The sequence below is a fragment of the Pezoporus wallicus genome, unplaced genomic scaffold (genome assembly GCF_028554395.1).
Source record: "Pezoporus wallicus isolate ANWC-B61680 ecotype Strahan unplaced genomic scaffold, APGP_CSIRO_Pwel_v1 contig_8791, whole genome shotgun sequence".
Lineage (NCBI taxonomy): Eukaryota > Metazoa > Chordata > Aves > Psittaciformes > Psittacidae > Pezoporus > Pezoporus wallicus.
In genome coordinates, this window is record NW_026635603.1 from 1730668 (window position 1) to 1757186 (window position 26519).

General features: G+C 45.8%; 1 protein-coding gene across 4 annotated transcripts in view; it reads left to right on the forward strand.

Annotated features, from left to right (window-relative positions):
- Positions 1–25141, forward strand: part of TTC7A (tetratricopeptide repeat domain 7A) — a 168253-nt gene extending 143112 nt beyond the window's left edge. For 2 of the 4 annotated variants that reach the window (XM_057396978.1, XM_057396981.1), the window contains one exon: positions 24274–25141. In XM_057396978.1, coding sequence (XP_057252961.1) covers positions 24274–24495 — 222 coding nt within the window. In that variant the 3' untranslated portion in view covers positions 24496–25141. The remainder of the gene's footprint in view (positions 1–24273) is intronic. The other 2 variants (XR_008970572.1, XM_057396980.1) reach the window with 2 other exon arrangements.
- Positions 25142–26519: the final 1378 nt, after the last annotated feature.

Here is a 26519-nt window from a genome sequence, read left to right on the forward strand (position 1 = left end):
ATATTTTACATAATCACAGCTATCATTTAAAGGGAATCTTTGAGAAACTGCTGTCATAAGAACTTGAATTTCAGTAGATAATGATAGCAAAATGAATTTGTAACTGTTCTTTAACATACAGAACAATTGAAGCTTTACTAGTAACACTGTTTTTAAGGTTTTTCTTAAGTATGTATATACAGTACATTCGTTATATTAAATATTTTTGGATGGCAACAGATTTGTTTATGATTTCTGTTTCTTATCCAGAATTTCTGTATGTGAAACTTGCTTCAAGAGGGAGTTGTTTGTAAGGTTTAGACTTACTATAGCTTTTAATTACATTGTGTCTGTGTGATCCTAGGTCTGCGTGGCTTCTGAGTTACAGCATAGTAAGATGCGCAGAAATAGAAAGGTAAAAGCCAACATCACAGGTTACAGTGCTGAAGATATAATGTATGCCGTGTCCTCCAAACCCGTGAAGCCTCGAGCCATGTTATTGGGGTGCTGACACAGAGGTGATCTCTTGGCATTTTAGGAGCGAGATTGAGCACCCAGAGGCAATATGCAGGAGGGAGCAAGCGAGCTCCTGATTTCCCTCCCCAAACCCAGCACCGTTCCATGGCATTTATCAAAGCACTTCAGGCGAGGGCTTTGCTGCTGTTGTGCAACAGGGTGGGTCCTTCCTCTTCCAGAGAGCGCAGAACCGCAACTCAGTCATTTTCCATTGAAGGCAATTCACTGAAGAGGGCTGGAGAGGAGGTGGAGCCCTGGCTCCCTCCATCCCCAGCACTGCCAGCTCCGCTGCACTTTCAGCTGTGATTATGTGTCACACTTTACACTAAACCTCTGTGAAACAGGGATGAAGCTACTAATCTACTTCATCTGGGGTTTGTGGAGCTTAATTAATATCTGCGCGTACTTTGAGATGACAGGCGCTCTGTAAGCGCAAGATCTTATTTATTGTAATTATACGTCTTGATTCCTGTGGTGCTTTATTCATTTGGGCTTTTGGACCACAAATTATTTTGGGCAAAGTACTGCGACTGTTCGGCACAAATGATGTGCTTTATAGCTCTGAGTACCCTTATGTCCCTAAATGTAAGTAGTGATGAAAACATTATTGCAGTGGGAGTGGGATTTAGGAGGCAAATCTATGAACTATTTCCTCTCTAGCAAAGATTTGTTTTCATTAGAGGAGTCTGCCTTGCCTGTGTGTTGTGCCTTGCCCTCCATTGTATTGATAAATTGTTAGAGCAGTGCTGTGAAGGACAGAGTAAAACAGAAGCAAATGTGAATCCGATGACTTTCTAGCACAGCCCTCTTCTCTTCCTGGGAATAAGATATGACAACGCCTGCAAAAAATAGCTTTTTGCAAGGGGGGGGGGGGGGAGGAAGGGAGGGAGGGAGCTTCCTTTCTCTGACAGTGAATATATCCTTCTGCTCTGCAAATTCAGTGTGTGCAGAGCGTCTTTGTACCAGTACAGTTCTGCAGCTTCCCCTGGTGAGAAGGGGGTTGGATTTTTAAGGGAGACACGACAGACCTAAAGGTAGGAAGAGCATTGGAGCAGACAGTCATTGCAAGCCTTTCCAAAAATGGAGCAACCTTGAACAAAGTGCCTTTTTTTTCCCCCCTTCTTTCTTAATTAAGTAACAGTGACAGTCAACAGGAGATTCTAGCAACCCAAAGGAAGAGCAGTGACGTCTTCTGTGATGCAGCCGGGAGAGCAATAGACTCTGGGGCTCTCTTAGGTCTACCTAATATGGAGTGTACAAGAAAACACTGGAAGGATGAATTTGCTAAGCCCTAGTCTCCAGCAGGATATTTTTGGACTACTCTGACACTACAGAATGCTTAAACGGTTCAGGCCACCCCATAAGTTTTACCTTGATGTGGGGAAATCCCTATAGACTGCTAACAGGTTTTCTCAGGTTCTTTTCCGTTCAGTGCACTGCATTTCCCCAGTGCAGGCAAATGGTGATCTGTAGGTATATAGAGTATAAGCGAGAAGGGGAGGGGAAAGAAATGGAAGGGACATGGAAGAGACAGCAAAGACTGCTGCTTACTTTAAAATACCAAGGTAAAGCATTGACGACTCAGAAACAGTTAAAATCACTTCTTTTCTCTACCGTTAGCCATGCAGCAGGTTGTTTCTTCCTTTTCCATCCCTCTCTGCCTTGTAGATTTTTTTGGAGGAGATGAACCTAAGCTTGATTTGCCCCAGAAAGCTCTTTCAATGCCATTTATTTGCTATTTTATCCAAGAAAGGTAAAATTCACTGCGAAGAATCTGAAAGTGCACTTAGGTCAGAAGCTTGTTCCAGTGGTGTTGAAGGAGTGTCTGAAAACAACAGAACAATCAATCCAGGACCAAGAAATTGGGAGGAGCTCCTCAGCCCTTTGGAAAATTCGACTCCTGAGGCAAGAACTTAATATAGGTTTCCTGTTTGTTCTTTGTGACATCTAAACTTGTGCATTTTTTACATGTTGGAAACACTGCTCTTGCCCCTTTCCTCTTGTCCTTTCTCATGCTTCTATAAAGCTCCACTCTTTATCAATGAGCTGCTGTTTAATACTGCTAATGCTGCCAAAAGTGCTCAAAAGAGAATTCCCAGGTGGAAGCAGGGCAGAGGAAATAAACCCAAACTGCCCATGTTTGGGTCAGGGGTGGGCAGGAAAGAGCCTGACTTGTCAGGGCAGCAAAACAAAGACTGGGAAGGGATACATTTGGTCTCTGCAGGTATGTTTGGAAACTAATATGGGGAGAGAAAAGCTGCATCAACGAAAAGGATGCAGCTTTATCTGCTGTAAATTGGTGTTGGAAATTGAAGAGGGCTCCTGGCTATTGGTGCAGAGAGGTTCTGGAGCAGCCTTCCAGGATGAGATGTGGGAGAAACAATCTGACCCCTATGATACTGGAGCTTGATCTGTTTACCAGGGACGGGGGAAGCAGTCCCAAAGGTCTCTGTAAGTAGGATTTAAGCAAACCCAAAAGAGTGACAGCCCGTGCAGGCATGCAGCCTGCCTTCCCCAGACTACCAGTAACTGAATTCATACTGTGACCATACTTGTGACCTGAAACCAGAGTGTCCCCCTAATAATGTCTTACAGGCCCACCTGCTGTCCTGCCTTCCTGTGTGCTTTTTCTGTTGAAGAACTTCTATTCCCAGAAGCATTCTGTAATTATTTTTAGCTTTATTATTCTTTAGATTAGAGGTGGAGTTTGACTGTTGGTAAGGCCTCCCTGGAACACAGCCCTGACCTCCAGCTTTCTATATATATTTTTAATGAGTTGTCAAGTGACTTGTGAGTATCGTGGAGTGAAATGATGGATGTAGCTGGACTCACAGGAGATTTGCATTGAAGTTCTCTTAAAAATAAGCAGCATTTTGGCAGCTCAGCTCTATTGACAATAACGTCAAGTCAGGTTTAATAGCATAGCTCCTTATTGAATGAATCCACCCTGCAGGAAACAGTATGAGCATCCTGTGTGTGCACAAGAGAAAAAAATCACTGTTAATCCCTTGGGAGGAAAAATACAAGATTAACAGTACATTTGAATGAGTCTAATGAGAATCAGATGGTAAGAATGTTAATTTGGGGCAGATACTCGTATAAGGTGTCTGAAGGTGTAATGCGGTAGTTTCCATCTATCACCAAATGCCATGTATTCTCCTTGAATACATATCTGCAAGTTGTAATTTAATGGATTTGCACCTCTTCTGTATGGCTCCCTGACAGAACAACAAGGGATTTTCAAGCTAATCACCTTTCAGTGGGGAGATTTATGACCGGTGTAGTGAGCTGAGCCTTCCTTCCATCATGAAGGGCACAGACTGGAGACAGTCGCTGGGCACAGCATACCAACTGGGAGCTGCTTAATCAGAAACAGGCTCGAACATCTCTGTCTTGCAGTTGCTCTCTGGAGTCATGCAGTTCACTGGCTTTGTCAGATATAATTGTTTGCCTAAATCGGTCCTGGTTACTAGTATTTTTGGAAGTTGGGTGGGTAGTAATTTTTCTGTCATGCCTTACTTAATAGCCCTCAGCTTTGTAAGAAGTGAACAAAGCAATGGGCCTTCGTACTTCCTATTTGCTTTTGAGAGTCTGAGGTGGCAGTTCCATTTTAAGTACTTGTAAGTCATAGGTGAAGACTCACGGTGCCTAGTTCTCAGCCTTTAGCTTAGGTAGATGAGTTGGTCACTCTCTTCATGTGTTGCCCAGAGAAAGGGACTTCTCCGAGGTTGGTGCAGAGCTCCTTCTCTTAGGCTCCTGCTCTTCTCTCTCTGTGGAGAGTCTACCTCTATTCTTCCCCTGGGGGGTACAGGGAGACTGTGCAATTAAAGTGGGTGCTTATGTTTGTATAGATCTCGTACCTCTTTAAATTAATCACATGAGGCAGCTGAGTATCTCCTAGTACATGGCCTAAGGCAGGAAATGAGATGAGATGAAATTACACTGACTTGTTCCAGAGAAATTACTGCACTGATGCTTTCATATTTAGCCCCATTGCCTGTGTTCACCTGTTCAGCATTCATTTTAATACAAAGAGTAGGCTCATAGAAGCATCAGTTTTACAGTTGCGTCACTTACTGGGCTGCATCTGCTTTCCAAGATTGTCACTGGCATAAGAGACTGCAAATAAAAGTCAACTGGAACACAAATGGCAGCATCTCAGTAGTGCCAGGCTGTACAGCGGAGATTATTTGCTTATGCTTTTATTTGCCAGCATTGTCTAAACAAAGATAAGGATGTGAATGCTGTAGCAGAGCTTCCCAAACAGGATTACGGGGGTGATAGGAGCTAGCACTTAACATTACAATGATAGATGCCAGTGTGGGAGAGACGTCATTGCCCGCTGCTCTTCTTACATCCTAAAAGCAGAGCAATAAAAGGGGAGGCAGGTCTGTGGAGCTCTATGTGAGGTTTGCTGCTTTACTCGGGAACGTTAATCTTTTAGGGTTTGATTCATTAGACTGGTACTGTGTGAGCTTTGCTTTGATTCCTCTAAAATACAAATTGCAGCTAATGTGACTCTGAAGGAGGGTGTTACGTTGTGAGCCTGAGTAAGTTTTACAACAGACCAGGCAAGCTCAATGTAATCCCTGAACTGAGTGGGGAACAGGCCTCCAAGTCAGCTAATTTTGAATGTCAGCGTGCATGGTACCAGGCTAATTGAGATACACAGAAACTGCCATGTGCCTTTTTAATTGCATTTAGACAAGATGTACAGTATTTGAGTCAGCTCGGCAGCGTTCCCACTGATGAGAGTGTTGATGACACCTGACACCAGTGATGATATATTAAGTGAGCTTAATATCTTAGCGCACATGTCATGAGGCACATTAGAATCACAGAAGAATGTAGGTGAGAAACGACCTTTCCTCTGGAGGTCATCTGGTCCCACCTCCTGCTCACAGAGTTCAAATATAGAGCAGGTTGCTCAGGACTATGTCCAGCTGAGCTTTGACATAGCTGGACATTCATTTCCGAGGATGAATATTGCACCATCTCTCTGTGCCTGAGTTCTGATGCTGCACTTCTCCTTGTGATAGCTAACAACCAGAATTTCCCTTGCTGTGCCTTAATCTGTTGCAGCCAAGCACCTCTGAGAAAAGATTGGTACCATCTTTTCCAGTTATCTGTTGGGTAGCTGAAGATGGCAATTGGATACCTTCTCAGCCTGGAGAGGGAAAGGCTGAATACATGTTCATCTCAGACTCTTCATATCGTGGTCCCCCCAGCCATGTCAGTGCCCCTCCACGTGCCTTTCTCCAGTTTGTCATCATCTTTCTGGCACTGGAGAACTCAAAACTGGTGACAGCACTCCAGATCTACACCAAATAGCAGGAAATAGTTACTTTCAGTCTGCTGAGATGCATTACCTAATGTCAGACTTCTCTCAGCTGCCTATAGAATACTTCATCTTGCTTTTCAGCCTGGTTGGGTGGTCTGTAACAGACTGACACCATGATACCTGACTTATTGGCCTTCCCCCTGATCATACCCATAAACACTCAACCCTATTGTCACCATCATTAAGCTCTATACAATCAAAACACTTCCTAACATACCAGGCTACCCCATTGCTTCTCCTTCCTTACAGCACTCGTTCAGCACATTTACACATACCATACCAGCCCCGCCAGCCTAATTGGTAGTGAAGGATGAACTATTAATTGCATTTAAAATAAATTCTTAAGCAGCCATGAGCTTGTGATTATTTCTTTTAAACAAGGAGAAAGTTTAGCTTCATCCTTCTGTAAATAGTCCCCTGGGCAGTGTTTCCCAAAGCAGCTAATGGCAAGCAGGTTTGGCACTTTTATGGGGTTGTATGGTTTTTAATAAGAGAGCAGTATTATTCCCTCACATCTAAAAGTCTACAGAGTTTGTGAGCTTCTAGTTGTAGTGAATTTTGTGCCAGGTTGGCAAGCGGTGGTGTTTTCTCTCTGAGGCTGTCGCTTGCTCGGCAGAGCACAGGAGTGACTAATACAGACAAATGAAGCTAGGAAAAATTAAACAAATACCACAGTAAAGCATTTCTAATGCCCTATATGATCCCCTTGTGGGCTCAAAGCTTGATGTTGTAGGTGAGCTTATAGACTTGTTAACATACAGCCAAACCCCACAGCATTTAGGTCTTTTCTGGACTGAGATTACATACATGAGGATAGTTCAGGACAGGCTTCTGCAGTACAGCAGATAACAGTTCTTCCTGTGACTGCAGTGACAGTAAGAGATTCTGCACACATTTCATGCATATTAAGACCAAAATTGCCTGCAGTATCTTCAGCACCAGGTCCATGGACCATTTGCTGTCCTGTTTGCCTGAAAAGTGTCTTGCCTTGAGAGCAAGAAAAGTAAATAAAACCCACAGGCCCTTGAGATTTCCAGGCTTCGGGAGCAGAAACCCTCACTTTAGGATTTCTTGCTGTTGTTCCTAGAATACCACAAATAGGTCAAACAAGCAATCCTGAACGCTCAGAACTGCTTTTCACTTATGATAAATGATTGTGCAAGTATTTGAGGTAAGTGTTCATGTCACATTTCCACAGAAGACTTGCTCAGCTCATAGAGTTTGCATTCTCTGAGGAGCTCTCTATTATTTGGTGGCTGACAACAGCAGGTCAGACTGGAAGCATACACCGTTTCTAACTAATCTCTTACTTTGAACAGTGAATGAAGAACAATCAAAGGAAATGGTCTGGAAGTAACACATTGTTTAATATCAGCTCTCCCAAACCAGCAAATACAAAACAGCAGCATCGAAAATAGCAGCGTCACAAAGTAAAAACAGCTTATATGTGAGATCCTTGAGCCAAAAGGCAGCCTGCTTTTTGTAAATCTATTTTTACCTTGGTCAGCTGTACTAACTGATTTTATCAATGTAGCTGGTCTCTGCAATAAGAATGCTCACGTAACGTAGCGTCAATGCAGGCAGCTATGGCAAGTCATGATATATACATGTAGCACAAACCCTTTCAGATCAGCTTCAAACAACTGAAGTTCCATAAATGGATTAAATCTCGATAGTCTTGCACTACTCAATTTCACCTTCACAAGCTGGCATCAAACAGGGGCAGAAAAGCAGCCTTGTTGGAAGTGCAGCCCTGCTATTTTTGCATACTTTGAACTAGACGACTTGCAAACTTTTTCCATCTCAGTGGTCAGTTGTCGCAGTTTGAGCAGAACCAGAGGGACTGCTTCTCTGCATCTCCCGTTAGAAGAGAGGTGCCTTTAGCAAAGACTTCCCTTGCTCAGGTACCACAGAGCTGATGGTGAAAGGTGAAACCTTTCAAATTAAAAGGAGCTATGATGGTTTTTAGGTATCTGTGACAGCATATCCTGCGACATGGTAGTGCTGTTGCTAGTGCTCCTACTGACTAATAGTAGTTGTGGTCAGCAGCCCCGGCCCCACAACAAAGGATAGGGGAAGGCCAAGGTTAACAGGGACAAAGTATTTGATAAGCAGCCAAAATAAGTTTAATGCCTTAAAGAGGGTGAAGGGGCCATGGGAGGACTTTTTTGGCTATTGCTGTCTAAAATCTTGAGGGCAGTTTCAACACCCTGCCAGCATACAGACTGAAGAGCAAACAACCTTCCACTGCGGTAAAGCAAGTGGGCAACGTGTAGTTAACTTTAAAGTTAACTTTAAGTTAACTAAAAGTTAACTTTAAAATGAAAGAGAGATCTTTTAAAACTAGGATGAAACTGTGCAGCAGGTACAGCCTGAACGTGACCTGCTGGGGCTTCCTTCCCTTCTGATGGGTTGCATTGTGGGGCTGTTTATCAGCCTCAGAGCATGGTTTTGTATTCGACATTACCTCTGTTATCCTCCATACCACCAGCACCCCTAAATCAATATTTGCACCTTGTGCTGGTTCTCCCTGGAGTTATTTTCCCTCACAAGTGATGTTGTGAATGAGTTTGCCCAGCCCTTCAAAACCAGACCCTCAGGTATACGTTTGCAGAGTGGTTTTCAGTCTTAGCAAAAGCCAGACTGAAGTTTGTCTAAGCGGAAGTGAAGAAAAAAGCCTGTTTTCAGGTTTTTTCTAAGTGCAGCAGTGTCACATAGATGTCTTCGTAAGGAACTCCTGCAGCTGTCCATCAGAGCTAGCCAGCAGCAAAGGCTGGAAGCAGAACTAGGGCTGGGGGAGGGATTTCATTCTTGCACTGGGCCAGATCCTCTGAACAATAAAGCCAAGTGGGTAAAAGCAAAAGACATGTTAAGTGAAGCGAGCTGAGCTGTTCCTTCGTCAGTGCCTGAGGCTCTCTCAGATTATGCTGTATTTAATTCTGTCATTTTGGGCCCCAGTCCTGCGCTGATGATTGGAGGGTGGCTTTTTCCACTTGTGCTTTAGTCCATCAAAAACCCCAGGCCTTAACAGCATGAAAACCAACATAGGCACTTGGAATTTTTGTTTAAACCAAGCCTGAACAAAGGTGTTGTTATTTAACTTGAAGCTCCGGTTTAAAAAATAGTGAAAATCCAGTATTGCACGTGGTAAAACTCCAGATCTTAGTTAATCTGTACCCTAAAAATCACAGAATGGAGATGATGATGATGAAAATCCTCTACCAGCCTCAACCCATTAAAGCTACTGAAGTCCTTCCAACACGTCCTCACTGGAGCTGTAGCCAAGGATTTAAGAGGTCCATGTTTGTTTAAAATTGTCTCTAGACTACCTGAAACTAGAGGCCAAGAATCTCAGCAGAGCCATTGGGCACTGTATTTGTTTGTTTTCATCCGTGCATGGATTTCTTTGAAAAATACCCAGCAGAGCAATAAGAAGGGATTGTTTTTAATCTTTAGAGATGATAGCATGCTGTTATGCATCAAGGACGCTCAAAAACAAAGCATCAGATAAACTGTACCAGGAGATGTTGGGTGGTTTTTTTTTCACCTCCGGGCTCTTTTGCAAATCAAACACGCTCTGCTTGGAGCTAGCTGCTGATGAGACATCCATAGGTTCGGGTTGTCATCCCACAAGCATTAACACCGCCGCGTTCTCTCAATTTACACGTGTGCGAATGCAGCTGGATTCTGCCCATGCTCAGCACCCCGAGGGAGCGCGGTCATTATCACTACAAGGACAGCTGGGATCTGGCCTTCAGCCAGGACCTTGCTTAATGCAATGAGAAGATTTTGGTGATACAGAGTGGATTCCACATCCCCTCCTCCGGGAGTCCCGGGTTTATGCCCTGCTTGGTTTAAACCCAGTCCGTGCATTGTTTGTGTTACGCCGGACAGCGCAGTGGACAAAAGAGTGTTTTTTGGTTTCAGATCATATTAATGACTGCTATTTATGTAGCTGCAAATGTATCATTCCTCTTGTTTGAGACCTCCTCAGCAGCATCCTCCCCTGCCTGAATGAGCAGGGTTATAAAACACAGTAATTATAAATCTCATTGACTGCCTTGCATTCAAGGGCGTGTTCCCCCCGAGCATTTGCTGTGAAGCGTGTTACCGGGGAGACTGTCCTGTACAATCCAAAACAGAATTATTCTGACCCAGTGAGCTCGTTGGAGGGGAGAACATTTGGGATGCTGACCTGCTGCCACAGCACACAGAATGCATTTTTCTCATTGCACAGCAGGGCAATGCCGCACTACAACAAGGCAAATACATTCAAGCATTCTTTTAAGGCATGACTTACATCTCATTGACAAGTGCTGGCTCCCTAAAGATGAAGAAAGGGAGCCTAGAACAGCAGTCACAAACCAGAAGTCATGCTGGCCATCCACACAATTCAGCAGCTTTCTCTCAAGGTTTGGCTGTCTGAGACCTCTCTGGGCAAACCCATAAATACCTCAGACAAGATAACACAGTATCAATAAAACCCCTTCTTAAAACATTCAGGTCAGGCTATGCTTGTAAGACAGGCTAAGAAGCGTTCAGTAGGGGACAGCAGGCTGTTGTGCCTTGCACTACTAACCATAGCATGCTTCAGTCCCATCCTTTCCCCATCCATCGTAGTCAGGATCCTTACGGGTACTTTCCTCCGTCCTGAGGGGTTCATTATCAGCATCGATCGTGATGCCCTACAGTCAAAACTACAGAAAGCCCTGCCAGTCCCCCACTCTTGAAAAAAGGGCTGTAAAACCTGAGCACTCTTACGCTCTGGGGAAAGGAACAAAAAAGAGAAGAAAAGGAAGAGCTTCCTAGAACAGCAGCAAACACAAAGCACGCTGTTGCCATCCATTTCCTCCATTAGTGTCAGCGCACAAAAGGAACACAGTGCTATGAGGTAGCATAGGCTGTCACATCTTCTTTGTGCTCCAGGAGGAGGGGGAGACGAGGTGCAGAGCAGTCACTCCCAGCAGGTGTGCAAACCAATTGAGTTTAATTAGAAACATCCTGCTGGAAGTGTAAATGTCTTACAAGGAGATCACCCCGTCAGGGAATGCTGCTGGAGCCTCTGTTTTGGTGAGGCTTTGATACAAGTACAGCTGAAGGTGAGCATCTCCTTCCCTGGCTGTCTCCTCTGCACCCCAGACACAGGAGCACAGGATTCATGTCATACTGCTACACGGTGGGTCTTCTCCATGTTACTGCCTTCCTTGGCATCTCACATATGCAGGCTGGTTCATTTAACCATACCCACGGCCGTTCCTCCTCACTGATGTGAAAGGGCTTTGCTAGACTTGGGAATGGGTGCAATGCTAGGGGTTGTACTGCTCTGTAAATATCCTTTTCACTCCATATGGATTAAAAAGACTCATAATGTTTGTGATTTAATTTTAACTTCCTTTTTTTTTTTTGCCTAGGTCTGTGGGCAGCACTGAACTGTGTCTTACGTGTATGTCTATGAGACTGCAGCAGTTACCCAGTTCATTACATTGAGGCAGTTGAGGGTTTTTTCACTGTTTACTTACTGAAAATCATCAGAGACTGTTTTATCCTCTTTCCTGATGATCCGGTGTTTTTCCTCTGGCAGTTCTCAAGAAAATTCGTTTTTCCCTCCTCCAAATACAGTATCCATCATTAGACTACTGCCAAACAATGTAAAATCAGCAGAATAACTGGTCTGTAGCGCAGACAGCTCTGGTGCCACCTAAACAACAGAGCACAGAAGTTTTTGGTTGGTTCAAAGCTGAGTCAGGTTCCTAGTCATTAGAAGTCATCTCCTTATGTGTTGTCTCTGGAAAGGTTGCAACTGTTTTTCCATTCTCTTCATTTAAGTGATGGGCTGATTAGCCTGTGACTTTAAAGGAGGTATGCAGATGCCTTAAGAAACCACACGTATGGTTTCAGTAGATGGCAGGCTGCCTAGAGTCAATCCTTTCATAAAAAGAGAATTAGCTATTCCTCCTCGCACATGGCTTTAGGCAGCACTGTACTGCTTTAACATTGTTCAGAGCTCATGTAGAGCTGTGTACCTGCCAACCTGACAGCTCCTGCGGTGCTGCAGTAGGAGCAAGGACATCTCTGAATGGTGAAGTGCAACAAGGCATTTCTGCTGCCGAACCCGTTCTCTACAAATCCCATGTGCTTGTATTTATGTGACAGTATCAGCACCTTTCCTCGGTGTATACATACAGTTCTAAAATTAAAATGCAAGTATTAGAGTATAAAGCTAAATACCTTAATCACATGCCAACAAAAACGATCGCAGACTGCTATATTTTGGCTAAACATTTTGATCTCAAGTATCAGTCTATAGCAGAGCATCATGTCACTTTTTAAACAGTTTCAGAAATGCAGCCAGATCTTGGTGCTTGGACAAGTAACAGGTTTTGTCATGCTTGACTTCCTGAAAGATGACTGCTATGGAAGCGTCTGCTGTAGTTATTACATGACAATTAGCAGTTGCTCCTCTGCTGACAGATGTCCACAGCAAAAAAGCACTGATTGTCTCTTTTGTTTGCAGTTTTAGGGATACCATAATCAAGCAGCTTAGACCATCTCCAAGAGATACTGTCCTTGCACGAAAAGGGCAGCCTTACTGCCCAGGTTAATGTGGAAATTTGAGTCCTTTCTCCCCATACAGAATTAAACATTGCAGTTATTTCTATGGATAGATCTCTTATCCAGGGTAGATGTGCAAGCTGTATTTCAGCATTTGGTTTACTAATGCTGTTCCAACAATAAAGCGAGACGCACTGTGTGCGTGTTATATTGGTGGCATTGCTTAGCTGGGGCTGCTAAGAAGCAATAGAAGGGAAAGGAAGAATTTGTAAGGAAGGGAAAAACAACTTCACATAAGCAGAAATTGATGAACAAAGTTCACAAATTCTTCCACTGCACAGCTACAGCACGGAGCATATTTTAAAAGAAAGCTTCTTAAAATGTCACACACAAAATAGTATTATTCAAATAATTCAGGGGGAAAATGGCTGGTTTACATTAGTGCTGAAAAGAATGCGGTGCAAGCCATGACCTAAATTAACATTTCTGCCTGTTATCCAGAGGCCTCTCCTCTAGCCTTCCCTCCTGCAGCCCACTGAAGTTAAAAGGAGTCCTTGCGCAAGGGTTTTTGCCCGAGGCAGGATGGCAGAAGGATGTGCTGTGCCTGGCAGCGGGATTTTGAAGCATTTGCTAACAGGCAGAGGTCTGTGGGAGCAGACATGAGACTGGCAGGTGGGATTTAATAGCAGAGATTTTGTGCAGCTGCCAGAAAATCAAAACCCAGATGCTGGAGCTGAACACATGCTGCCTGATCGGAATGATGTTCTGGGGGAAAGAGGAAGCCAGCAAGTGTCTGCCAGAGAAGAATTTGATTCTGAGTCCAGCACTGCCTTACCTCGTCCTTCTCCTGGGGTCAGACCAGTCGCAGCACTGTCTATGCGTCAGTAACTGGCCGGGCATGGAGATGCATGGCATTTTTTCACTATGGTGCACCCAAAAAGTACCTCACCTCGTCAGACCCCATTTTGCCTCTACAGAAGGTTATTTAAATCCCCTATTTACTGTCTGGTTTTCCTTCTTTCTGTCTTTCTTCTCTGCATGAGCTATCTTCTCCGAGTTCCCTCTTTGCCTCACATTCATTCTGCAAGGTACATTTTTATTGCTGCTCCCCAGAGACCATATTCTTCCCAAGGCATTGATCTTCCCGAATTATTTTCTGCATCCCTCCTCTGTTGGAAGTCAGTTCCCTCTCTAAAAAGCACCAGCACCAGAGAGCAAGCACGCATGCATTGAAAGAACAGCACAGCAGCAGACCAGCTGTATTTTACCCTTCCACGTCCACCCCAATGAACAGGTAACTAGGATTAGCACTGTACGCAGGCACTAAGGGCATCTGCAGACTGGTGGCTAACATGCTCCCACACTCCAGCATGAAAGATGTGGGCAAAGCCAGCAGACTGCAAACCAGGCCAAGCACTTCACCCTTTCTGCCCAAAGGAGGAATTTCCTAAAAATACATGTCCTGACATACCACTGAGCCACATGGCACAGTGAGTGCAGTCCTATTTTCAGCCTGCTCCGCAGGGTGACATAGCGAGTTACACCTCCTCCCCGAAATGGCACGTCAGCAGCGCAGCACTTGCTGGTGGACCATCAGCACAGCCTTCTGTGGGACGGTGCTCTCCGCTGGAATTCCCCGTCAAGTGATCACACACTCCTCGTGCACGAGGCTGCAGTTGCAGGAAGCATCCCTGGTAGCGCTGACTGTAATCAGGGCAGCTGCTTTCTGCCCATCAGGATGGCAGTGGTACTCTGCAAGTCCCAGATAGGTTATGGGCTGGGAGGAGAGAGCGATCAAAACGAATTCTGTCTGACCCTAAGAGAAGTCCTGTTATAAAGGCTGTTATGCCTCTCTGGCGTGTACCTCTTGCAGGTTCACCAGAGATGGGTAACAGTGGTAAATGGCAATGGTAAAGCAACATTTAGCTTTTGGAGATGACTGGGGGCCTCTTTCCAAACCATGGCTGGTTAGCAGATTCTGTTTTCCCAACTCTGAGGCTCATTGCAGAATCCCAAGAATGTTCCTGTGCTTCAGATATCCCAAAATAACTGCTCCAAGCTCTCCTTGGGGAAAAGCAGTCCTTAGGGCAGCCTCTTAGCTCAATTTTTTTGTGTTGAAGCAGCTGAGCTTGAGGGAGGGAACTTGTCTTTGCCTCTAGTCACTGGCTCCCACAGGAGAAATGAGCATTTTGGATGCTCACATTAATAAGTTAGTGTGTCAGCTCATTCACTGTTCAAAGAATTGCAAACACTTTGTTCTCCTCATTTCTGTTTGCGGCAGAGCCATCCTCCCTGCAAATCCACTAGTTAGCTGGTGGCTTGAGTAGCCCAGCAATGGAGCAAATCCCTGACTGTGCATCCAAATCACAGCTCCTGAGCACCAGTCAGGAGCCCACAGGGTTGTTTTGCAGGTTTGTTGCCTGCTGTCTTCCTCTGCGGTTGCCAGGCTTCCTTCCTGCATCCAGATGAGACAGGGGAGCCATCACAAACAAGGTGATAAGTGGTTCTCTGACACTGAAGCCATCACTTAGACACCATGAGTGGCCCCTTCCTCTCCTGGGAGAACTGCTCATTTCCCTCACAAGCAGGAGACTGGACCTGCTGAGGTGTTTGGGGTCACTTGATGAGGCAAATCTGATCCACTGTGCAGCGCAGAGATTTCAGTCCATTAGTGGCAGGACTGGTGCTCTGCTTCTCAGAGGTGGATTATCCCGGTTTCCAGGGAATCTGTATATCCTGTTTATATGTGCCAATCATTTGCACTCCTCTGTTGTGGTAAGTTATTCTCCATGTCCCTGAGGTGCTCATTACCACATTATTCAGGCTCTGTTTACGTAACTTTAGAAACCAAATAAATCCCTGAAGGACAAAACTCCCCAGCTCGGCTCTGATCTCTGCTCTAGAGTGTGTGTAACACCTTCCGAGAGAAGAACCTGACACATTCCTTACACCCCTCGAGTTCCTGGGATGGTTCAGTCATCTCTGCAGAATAAAACTTGCATCCAGGCCTCAAGACATTACCCTTGGCCTGATCTCTCCCTGCAGCAGATGCCCCTCTGCTGAGCTCCAGCCTGATCTTCCAGAAGATGGCTAGCTTTAGTTGTGGTTTCCATCCACAGCCCTCGAGATACAGCTGCAGCTCTACTAATCAGTATTGTCCTGTATATGCTGTGCTTTGCTCTGAGATCAAGTTAAAGCCTAGAAATTGTAGTTGCCGGGTTGGTCTACAGCTGAACTCATAAATGGTGCTTCAGAAAGTGCTCAGGGACCTGGCAGAAGGGAGAAGGGGTAGAATCACTGTCCCCTTTATACTTCAACCTTCAAACAGGCTCTCACAAACAAGGAAACCAGTTATAATTACTTTAAATTTTGTGCTATTTAAGCTGTCTGTTACTGCACCAGAGACAGGCCAGAGTGATAGGCTGCAGTAATAACAAACAGTGTGTAGCACAGTAACAGAATATGTTGCCTTCTGGTACGTAAGACACAGCTGCACAGAAAGAGGGGTGGGAACTAGCAAGACTTCCAGGTTTTCAACAAGCTATCCCAATACAGTGAGCTGGCCACAGTCAAGAGGAGGAAGGACAAGTCCCTTCTTGCCAAACAAATGGGAAGCATGTAAACATCACAGCTCTCCAGTGTCGGTGGAGCTTCCATTTACACTCATGTTATGTGCAGTATTTATCAAAAGTCTTTACTTATTTATCTTCTCAATGAGTTTCCTCCTCCCCTCTCTTTTGAGCATGTAACAGAAAATGCTATCTGTAACCCAGCAAAACCTCTTTGTGCGCGGAGGTTCGTGATTTGTGGCAGACTTTGCATGGAGAGGCGGTAAGGAAACATGCTCCTTGCGGGGTGGGAGGCACCGGAGCAGAAGCAGAGGCACTGGCTGGACCCGCAGCAGCACATTCCTGCCCAGCTCGTGCTGTGTTTCCCAGCAGCTCGGCTAGCGTAGCGCCCAGCTGTGATCCTGCACTGGGAGGCTGCGGCTGTAGCTGTGCGGAGGATGTCATTAATCACATGCTATCCCAGAGGCTGCCAGGAGTGGAAAAGTAAGCAAATTAAGATTTTTTACATATCTCGGCTCTCCTTTCAGAAGACATCTGCTGTAATCTCCGCTGGCATTCTGTGTGCTTCTGTCAGCCGTGGCTTCACCGCGCTACGTGCGGTGCCTGCTCTGGCCATTAGTTCTGTAGGACTGCAGTTCATGGAGATCCTCAAGCTGCTGTCTCGGAGAACCTCACACGTACAGAGAGGGGGGAGATAACACACATGGGAAATGTGCACATCAGCCCCTCCTTTGTTGCAAAGCAGTGCATTAAGAACTGGGGAAAGATCCAGCACTGGCACTGGAGGAAACCTAGCAGTCAGAAATCCCTTGCTCATCAGCCACAGCACACTCCGGGCATTGGGTGTCCAAGTCTTAAGCCTAGACATTCCCCTGCTATATGCAGCAACATCTTGTTATGTGCAACAGAACACAGGCACCTGCTCACTATCAAAAGAGAGGCAAAGAAAGAGCTGTTTCTGCCCCTGGGGGTGATGGGGATGCTTTACTGCTGCCCTAACTTCTTACAAATATTAACTAGAAGTAACTAGAAGCATGCACCCCCTGGGCACATGAGAGGCAAGTTCTCAACCCTCTTTAGCCTGAGAACACTTAAACCCAGGACTACTGCCTCCCATAGTTTGTCCCTTGACTCTGTTCCTGCTCTCTGAATTGTTCCTGAGCAATGGCAGATTATTCAATGTGAAATGCATTAGCAGCCAGTGAAGCACAGCAAACACTTTCTAGTCATGTGCTTTAGACAGAAAACCTGCTGCTTTTCAGCATCCTGCATGTCTTTTCTCTCACTGCTGGTGCTGATCAGTCTCGATTCTGCAAGTACTGTGAAATACTTGCATATATCTAGGATGAATCTCACTAATTTAGAGCAGGCTTTCTGCCAGGAAAGCAGGTACAGTGCACAACAGAATTGAGGCCTTAACTTATAAATTATGTATTCTAATTTACTGTTTCTTGCTCGTTTGGGACCTTCTCTTGGTGTCTGTTTTTAACAGATGACACTGCAAGCCTGAGTCCTAGTTGAAGCTACTGTGCGCTCTACTGCAACATTACTATGACAACTGCTGAGATCAGGGCTGGGAGAAATCTTTCCTTCCCTCAGAAAAGAGAGTGTGAAACAAATACTGCATTTAGTTAGTCTCAAACATGGGTTTGAGGCATCCTGTTCCATTTCCTTGCTTACTGCTTCACCTCCATTGTAGGTCTCAGCAAGGGAAGAACTATCTCGAGAATATTCAGCATGCCGCAGACAAGTCTGCTTTGGATAAAGCTTAAGTGTCGACACTCCAACAAGGCAGATAAACTCATCCTTTCCAGGCTTGTATGAGCCTCACTGTGAAGACATCAGAGCCTCCAGGTTTGAAATGCTGCCTTAGGCTTTGCTTTTTATGTCAATAAATGTTTTACCACATTTAAGGTTCAAACACAATACGAACATCCCTGCTAACATTTGATGAACTCAAAAGGAGACAGCAAGCATGGGCAGAGGGCAGCATGCAAAATGGCACAGTGCTTCCCTTCTGCAGGGGGACTTGCCTTGGCCCCACGGTGGGGCCTGGGCATGATGGTGCCTTTACAATTACACAGTGCCTTGGAAAACGCATTGACAAGCCAGGGAAGGAAATGTCCTTCTGTTCAGGACTTCACCTTCTAATCTTCTTTCTCTTTTGCTTTTTCTTTTCTCCCTGCCAGAACCACCTTCGTTATGGTTAGTAAAGCATATCTGCATGCCCAGCTCTGTGGAGGGTTTAAGACATCTCTGTCTTCATGCTTGGCTAGTCTGCCTCTCCTGATACCTCCTTACAGTCTCATTTCTTCTCTTACCTCACACTCATCTGTAGCACATGAAGATGCTGCAGTGAGGTTTAAGCAGCACTCTGCTGCTAGGCTGCCTTTGCAGCCTACAGTACCAGAGCTGTAATCTCTGTGTTGAATCTGTGAGTTGAAACCCACAGGCAGTGCACAAGCACTACAAATCCTGATGCAAACTCAGGTTTTTGCTTTTCCCCAGTACTTGTCAGTTGGTGCTGTTCCATCATTTTTCCTTATGCTCTGTTTTGCAGTGGCCCTGCCTGCCTTCCCTCTCCTCCCTTCTCCTTCCCCTCCTCTGCTCTATCAAATGCAGCACTCAAGCGTCACTGACTGACAGGGGATGCAGCAGCTTCGGTGGAGGAGATGGAGAGAGGGAAGGAAGAAAAGGAAAAGCTGCTCTCAACAAAAGAGGTGGCAGAAACACTGAAAGGCAAGCTTCCCTCCAGAACTGGATCCAGACACCCTTTGTTAGGGCAGGAAATTAGGATAGGATCTCTAATGCGGAGTGTTTGGCATGCAGACCCTGCCTGCTCCGTGTATTCCTACAGTGCATTCTCAGAGGACAGAGCTCAGATGTATAGCTCAGGTCCGCCACAACCTGGACTGAATCAGCAAAATGGATGGTTAGCTAGCTGAGTGGCAGCACAACCAGAACTCACTGCACTGCTCAGCAACAGCTTAAAAAAGTACCGGCTCCTCAGAAATGCACAGGTCATGAATGTAGTGGGGAAGAATCACAGAGAAATCAGCTGGAGACCTAGGATTTCCAGGGGTTAATCTTTGCCATTGTCCAAAAAGACTCTGATACATTCCGTGGTTTATGCAGCAGATTTTGCTTACAGCTTACTCTGATTGCTAAATAATTACAGAAGCGTATGTTGCCCTGTAGCAGTGCGGATTTTTCTGTTACATGAGACTGTTATCACCAAGTGCCAAATGCATCTTGAAAGGCTTTTTGTAGCGTTCTGCTGAGTTAGCACAGTTCTGAACGAGTACTTTTCTGCAGCATGCCCTGATCTTGCCAGCTGCTGACTGCCCTCCTACTAACCACTAGTGACATGTCCGTATTACATCTCGGAGTAGCAGTAAGGGTACCCCGTTTACCTTGAAATGAATTAAATAGTGCACTAGCAGAAGCCCAACAGCAAGTCTGCAAAGTCTAGTTTCTTCTGGAAATTTCTTATGGTATTTGGACAGTAATGAGCAAAAATGCTTTGTGCAGTTGAGAAAAACATCAGAGACATCCAAGAGTGCAAAGAAAGAAAGAAACCTCATTTAAAGTAATTCTTAAAATCAATTTGTGAAGGACAGAGTCCATTCTATCTATACGTACTCTCCAAGAATGAGATGGCCATGCAAACAAAACGAAAAGCAATCTCCCAGGAATGACATAGAATGTTTTTCTGGGAAATCTCTTTCCAATACAAGCACCAGAAGAAAGAAGAGTAAATCTGTGCCACCTTAGTGGAAGGAGACAGGTGTGTCAGGACTCAGGATAACTCCCTGAAGCTCATCAGGTGCTGAACTAAACATTTGCAAAGGAAGTTTTGACTTCCATTACTAAAAATAAACTGCAGCTTGTACTTGGGGCTTCCATCATAACTTTTCTGAACTATTTTCTGGGAATTTTGTTTTTGCTAACAACCCTTAAGAGGTTTTGTCTCGAAGGAAATAAAGGCACAATTCAGAAATTTCATGACCTTCTGAAGTGGGACTTTAAGTGGGGCTTATGTCCACTTTATTTATTAGTGGAAATGGAAAACAAGTCACTTTTTGCCCATCTAACTTTAATTGAGATATGTCTCTCCTGAACCAAAACTGGCCTCACTCAAGTATCAATTACTAAGTACCACATCACTTAAAGCAAGGGAGTCCAACCCAGTGTCACTATAGAAGTGGTTTAGGTTTTGTTTCTTTTGCATATGGACAAGGTCAAAAATACCTTTGGAAAAGCTCCCCCTGTCCCTGAAACCAAACCCAATATATCCAGGAGTCCAGTTGCCAGCATAAGGCACCCTGAATCAGCAAACCAAATTTGCTCTCTGCCTTCATGCACCGCTGGACAGTACCAGCTTCACTGTGTGGCTGCCCCTCACCTCAGATGAGTTTCTTCCAGCGGTTTCAGTGCTGCCTTTTGCAGTCTGGCTCGTAGCCTGGCTTCACTTCAGTGCCTCTGTTTGCAGCATCTGATGTCTTCAGGCCTAAAGAGGAAAATGAATCAAGTTACCCCTGGACCTCAGCGAGCGAGTGGTTGAGTTAGCATCCAAGCACAACACAGTTATACTAACGCTAGCATAACTTGCATGCTAGTATAACATGCAGCACATGAGGTGCCTGTGTGTGGCTAGCACTGGTGTGAGCCCCAGCAATGTGCTGCCCACAGGAGCTCAAAAGCAGGATGATTCCCACGCACCTTTCAGTTTGGTTTGGGGTTTTGTACTATTAATAATATGCTTGAGTTTAAAAAGAAGCCTGTCCTCATTGCTCTTTACCTGACTCAGTACCAACGCTGACAAAGACCTTGCTTAGGGGTACTCATCATCTTTGGGAGGAAAATAAGCAGGCAAAACCAGAAGTGCCAGTGCTAGCCAGGAGGTGGCAGAGGAGCCAGGCTACCTTGTATACGGGTGTTTGGCAAAAACACAAACAGGAACCAAGGCAGCAAAACCCAACCCCACCCTCCATCTTCAGGAATAAGAGGATGAAACCCTTAATCACATTCCTGCTTGCATTTATACTAATTGCTTATCTTCCTGAGATCTGACTTGGTGAAATGATGCATGCACACCAAGCAGATGAGTTTCCATAGAAACTCAGGAACTGAACTTTCATTAGGAAAAAATCTTTAAGATAAAATAAAAGTCTTCCAGATAAAAATGCAAATTGCCTGTCAGTGGGTGGCTTTCTGAATTTATATATAATGTTTTTCCTTTGCACTGTAGGCAGATTCCAGCTGGACCTACATAGCAACAACATGCAGGCATTGTTTATAGCAAGCCAGACTCCATGGGGAAATAAGAAATTCAGTAGCAAGGAGAAGCTCTCAAGTGCAAATACCTCAGGGAAGCAAAAAGCTGAAGTGCTCAGTGCTGCGTCTTGGTGAGGCTTGGGGACCGTGCAGCCTCCAGCTCTCAGGAAACGCTTGTGGTTTGCAAGGAGCAGGGTGGGGAGGAGCGGGGAGAGGAAACCCAAAGCAAGAAGCTTTCGTGCACGCAGAGTTAATGATGTTCAACCTGTCCCTTAAGCACACAGCAGCATATTTCTGCCGGTTCAGTTAAGCCTCCCTGGGAAGGCTGACACCATCTGTCACCGCTCGCTCTGGATAGGTCTCCGTGCTGGGGTTCGGGAGCGTTGGCAGGCTCTGGGTTGGAGATCAGGTTGGCAACACCCCAGCCTCCACTTGGGCTGAGGCCTGAGGAACGGGGTCTTCTGCCCAGAGCACATGGAAATGCAGGCGTGTGGGCAAGGAGACACAGGGCTGTTGCTGGTCAGAAGAGGGAAGCACCCCTGGGAAGGGCTATGGACCCAGGCAGCCTTTGGCACTAGCAGTGGTGCATGTAAGCGAGGAGAAGGCAGGAAACCGTTGCCTCCTTTAGCGACTATCTCCTCCTGTATTTCTCTCCATAAACGTAGTTTTTCACTCATACAGGATATTGCAGCATCAACAGGAAGCTGTAGGGATCCTCAGATCGCCCTTTCTGAGATTTTTTTTTGCAGCTAAACCAGGATGCTTGGAAGCACCGAATACCAAGGAGCGAGTGTTCTTCCTGGTGGGCATCGGCTTCAGCACCTCCCCAGGTGAACACAGTACCTGGGTTTGTGTACAGCCTCCTCCCAGGGCTGCAAAGGACCTCAGGCACGGGCACAATAAATGGAGCAGCTCCACGGTGGGGAAGCCATGCCAGGCTCTGGTCCTTGCCCAGCAATGGTGCTGGGGCAGACAAGGGAGCTGTGCTGCACGAGTGGTTGACGATGAGGTGGATTTCACTGCAGCATTGTTGGGAGGTGCGAGATGGCAGCCGGGGAGGGAATTCCCCTCCTTGCTGGAGCGGGATGACAGGCAGCAGCTGCATAGGCTCCGGAGCATCCAGAGGCTTGATGCTGCTTAGTGTCAGGATAAGGACTGCAGTGGGTCCCCGGCCACCAGAGAGCACGGTCGGCTCTGCCCGGTCAGCGCAACAGGAAGGGTGGTTTTGTGGTTGAGGACTAGCTTGAGCCGAGATAGCTCCTGTCTATTCTTGGCTCAGCAGCAGAGCTGCTATAGCCACACTGCTTGCCCTTTGTGGGCCTCATTATCCCTGTCAGGAGGGTGACTCAGGTTATAATTGCACAAATTCCTTACCGTTTGTAGGGACGCGCCTGCAGCTGCCTCCAGAGGAACCAGCCTGTCCCATCGGGGTGCCTCTGTGCCACCTCTGCCTGCTCACAGGGGGACAGGGAGATCAGGCCCCGTTGCCTCGCCATTCTCCAGCAGGAAAGAGAAGCCTAAAGAAAATACATCCCCACTGCACCTCTGAATGATCAGATTTCACACCGAGTTGATTATTCAGGTCAAGGTTACAGGCAAGAAAAAGGCAATGAAACTTTTCACTGTACTGCTGATACTTCATTAAATTGACATTTCTCATTGTTTCTTGCAGGCGAAGTAATGTGTTTCTGTAGGTGTGAGCACTATAACAGGCTAGTCATGTCATGGTAGGGTCTTAGTCATGCTGATGCACCCTGCATCTAATGGCAATTTTGGAAAAACAAAACAAAACAAAACAAAGGAAAAATCTTCACCACTTCCAGAAGCATCACCGTTCTTTGGTCAGAAATTCACTTGGGTTCTCATTGCGAGAGATTCCAGGTTTCTTATGGCTTTTCATATCAACTAAGGGCAAGTAGACACATTAAAGGTGAAGCTTTCCTTTATATATATATATATATATATATATATATATATATGCATCCACATAGCACGTAGTGCCAGGGAAAGCACGAAGCCAGGCAGTCTTCTCGCTTTCCACCGTTTCCACGGGTGAGTGCAGGCAGAGGCCATGCAGCTCTTGGCTAGGCGACATGAACGCGTTGGCTGCTTCCTCCATAGGCCACACTGGATGGAAGCGGTGGGAGGTTCATCCCGGTGCGCGCACCTTCAGGAGGAAGCAGGAAAATGCCACTGATGCCTTGTGGCCTGCGAGGCCCACATGACCATCTGGGCTCGGTGTGGTTGGCTGCTGTATAATTAAAAGGGAGCCTGGCTCATTAGATGCATTGTGGGTTCAGACACATCCATGCGAGCCCTATAGGAAAACATGTTCTTCCTACCACTTCTTTCATCCTCCTCCTCCTGTTCCTTCCAGATGGTTACACCCACTCGTGTCTTTTCTTACCCTAAGGACAGCTTTTTCAACAAGGTTCCTCCATCCTTCTGCTCCCCCACGCTGCTTTAGGATCTACATTGGAGTGCAGGAGGACAGAGGGCCCCATGCTGTTTCATACCGCCTGCCCCTAGAAGCGTGGAAGGGAGCTGCATCCCTCTAGCCCCATTTGTTAAGGAGAAAGATCTGTCTATACGGTCAGGATGTAGGAGCTGACAGACTTGACCTCAGCTGGATATTCCAGGTGTGTGAGAGTTAATTTAGATGCTGGGTGTAACTGAACCTGTGTATATTTTCCTTGGGGATTAGAATCCAGTGTAAGCCACTCAAGGAGAGAGGGATGCTTCAAGGGCCTGTAGCCTTTTCTCTGTGTAGCACCAGTATATGCTGCCACAGTAACACACAGCAGGAGCACTTCTGAGCTGGATCAGTCCCTGTGTTTAAAGAAAAGAACTAATTCATAATTGCTTTTTAAATTACACATTGCAGTTAAAAAAAAAAACAGAACTTAACAGCTGATTGCTCCTCTTCTACAGAAATAGGTGGCGATCCCTCATCATAGCACTTCTGCGCCTGCACTGGACTTGGAGCGCTCCATTCTCTTGTTTCGTGTCATTAACTGCTCGTCACTTGTTTGTTGACAGGGCCTGGTGCTGAGCAGACTTGAGCGGAGGGACCTGGCCCAGAAGGTCCTCAGAGATGCCATCCGGATCCAGACCACCAGTCACAGGGCCTGGAACAGCCTTGGAGAGGTCTTGCAAGCTCAGGGGAAAAACGAAGCAGCCATCGAATGCTTCCTCACCGCCCTGGACCTCGAATCCAGCAGTCCTGTCATCCCCTTCACTGTCATACCCAGGGAGCTCTGAAGCTGTGCTCAGCAACTGAGCACCTTCATTCGCGGACAGACACCAAAACCAAACAAACAAACAAAGAAAAAGCCCAACAGCAAAGTGCCATTGTAACCTGGAACCGGGAGAAACAATTCCAGGATGGGACTCAGGTCTTCCCGCTTAGCTGAGACAAGCCTAACTGCAGAAGAATTTGCAACAGGCAGAAACAGAGACTGCCTTGTTCTTCACAGGTGCCTGGCAAATCTCCTGTTCCAGTTAATAGCGAGGCTTATTTCAGAGTGTTGGGTCAAGGTGACTGTAGAAAGCTCATGCTAGAGTACAGCTGTCCAAAGCACTTGCACCTTTCAATTTTCATTATAAACACCAAGCCCCCCCCATGCCCCTCAGGCTTTAACTAAAGCCCAGACCAGCTCTGAACAGGAGTAAATGCACCAACTAACTTGACCAAGTTGTGCTTAAACATGTGGCTGCCTCCACACAGCTCTGACAGGGATGGGAATGACAATTAAACCATACAGACTTACAGTACATGCCGCTTACAAAACTATTCCAGTTATTTTGATAATCCTTTCTCCTGCCTTGCTTTTACATGCTGCATATGCTCACTATATTTAGTGTGGCTCTTGCCTAGACCAATTTAAATTAAAAATACCTTTTTTTTTTCCTCAAAAGCTGCTATTGCAGTATGAGTCACAAAAGCAGAAAGACCAAAGACCAAAGACCAAATCAGTTCACACTTGAACTATATTAAAAACCTATATGTATCTCCACTTGCATATTTATTGAAAGGCCTTACATGAAATAGCTGGTTATGAATTCTGAGCTTTGTGCTGATTAATCACCTATTGCATCACTTTGAATGAGGAATATAGTGATTACCAGTGTATTGTGACTGAACTTTGTGCTCTACTGCATTACCATTCCTGGCACAAAACATTTTCATATCCATCTTTTCATGATACAAAAGACAGCAGCAGTCTTTTAAGGGAAATTATGCTGAAGGCAGTGTGTGTATGTATGAATTACTTGTTTCTTAAAACCAAATCTTTGGATTGTCTGTAGAAATCTCACATCGGAGGTAAGGAGCTAAGCCTTCAGCAGCGCAGCATTATTTTGCCTGTTGTATCAGATGGAAGAGTGGATAACCCTAATCCACGCAGCCTCCCCATGCTGGCACGGCCGGGGCCACAGCTGGCATACCCCCTGCTAAGCTGCTCCTTAGCTGTGTGCCACCTCCTCGGGGCCTTGGCACTGAGGTAGAGCTCTATGTGCCATGACACATGAGAGCCAGACCAGTCCCAAGATGAAGATGGTGCAGAAAGGAGCTGCAGGCACTTTTCAACACAAAAGGTTGGGGCTCTGTGCCCGTTTCTGTCCAAAGGAGATTTGTGACTACTTCATAAGTAGGTTTGCGCTAGAACACACTTTGTACTACAATTCTGCCCAGTATTGTGATCCGCAACTAGTTCATTCTGGAGATAAGAATATCCTCAGGCAATAAATGAGATGGGGTTATTTCTTAAAGAGCCCAAGGCTCTGGCAGCAGACTTGAAGTCAGCATTGTTTACAATTACATGGAGACCTGCGGGCTAACGGAGAGGTGGGTGCCTCGTGATGCTCCCAACCCACACCATCGAAGAGCTCTTGCCCCCAGCCACGGGAAGCACACTGCCCTCAGGCTGCTCCCAGCAGCCTCTTGCACTCCCTGACCAATATCTTGCATTTTTCCCATTGAATTTTCCCAACTAAACTTCCTCTGCAAGTTTTAGCATTGCAATAACCCACCTTATTTATCCACTGAGGGGTCTGGAGTGAAAGCACTACTGCTGTGAAAGGTGCTCAGCCCTTTCAGGGGCTCTGGTTTTCCAGTGTCACACAGGCACCAAATCGGGCTTTTTAGGCCAGAGGCAGGTTTCCAAGGAGACAGTGTTACTGGCCACATTTCTCCTTTGCAGCAGCACCAGCAGCAGAGAAAGAAGTAGGTGTTAAAGTATCAGAATTAAATGAGTTTCATGAAGACAGAAAGATGCAGCAGAGAC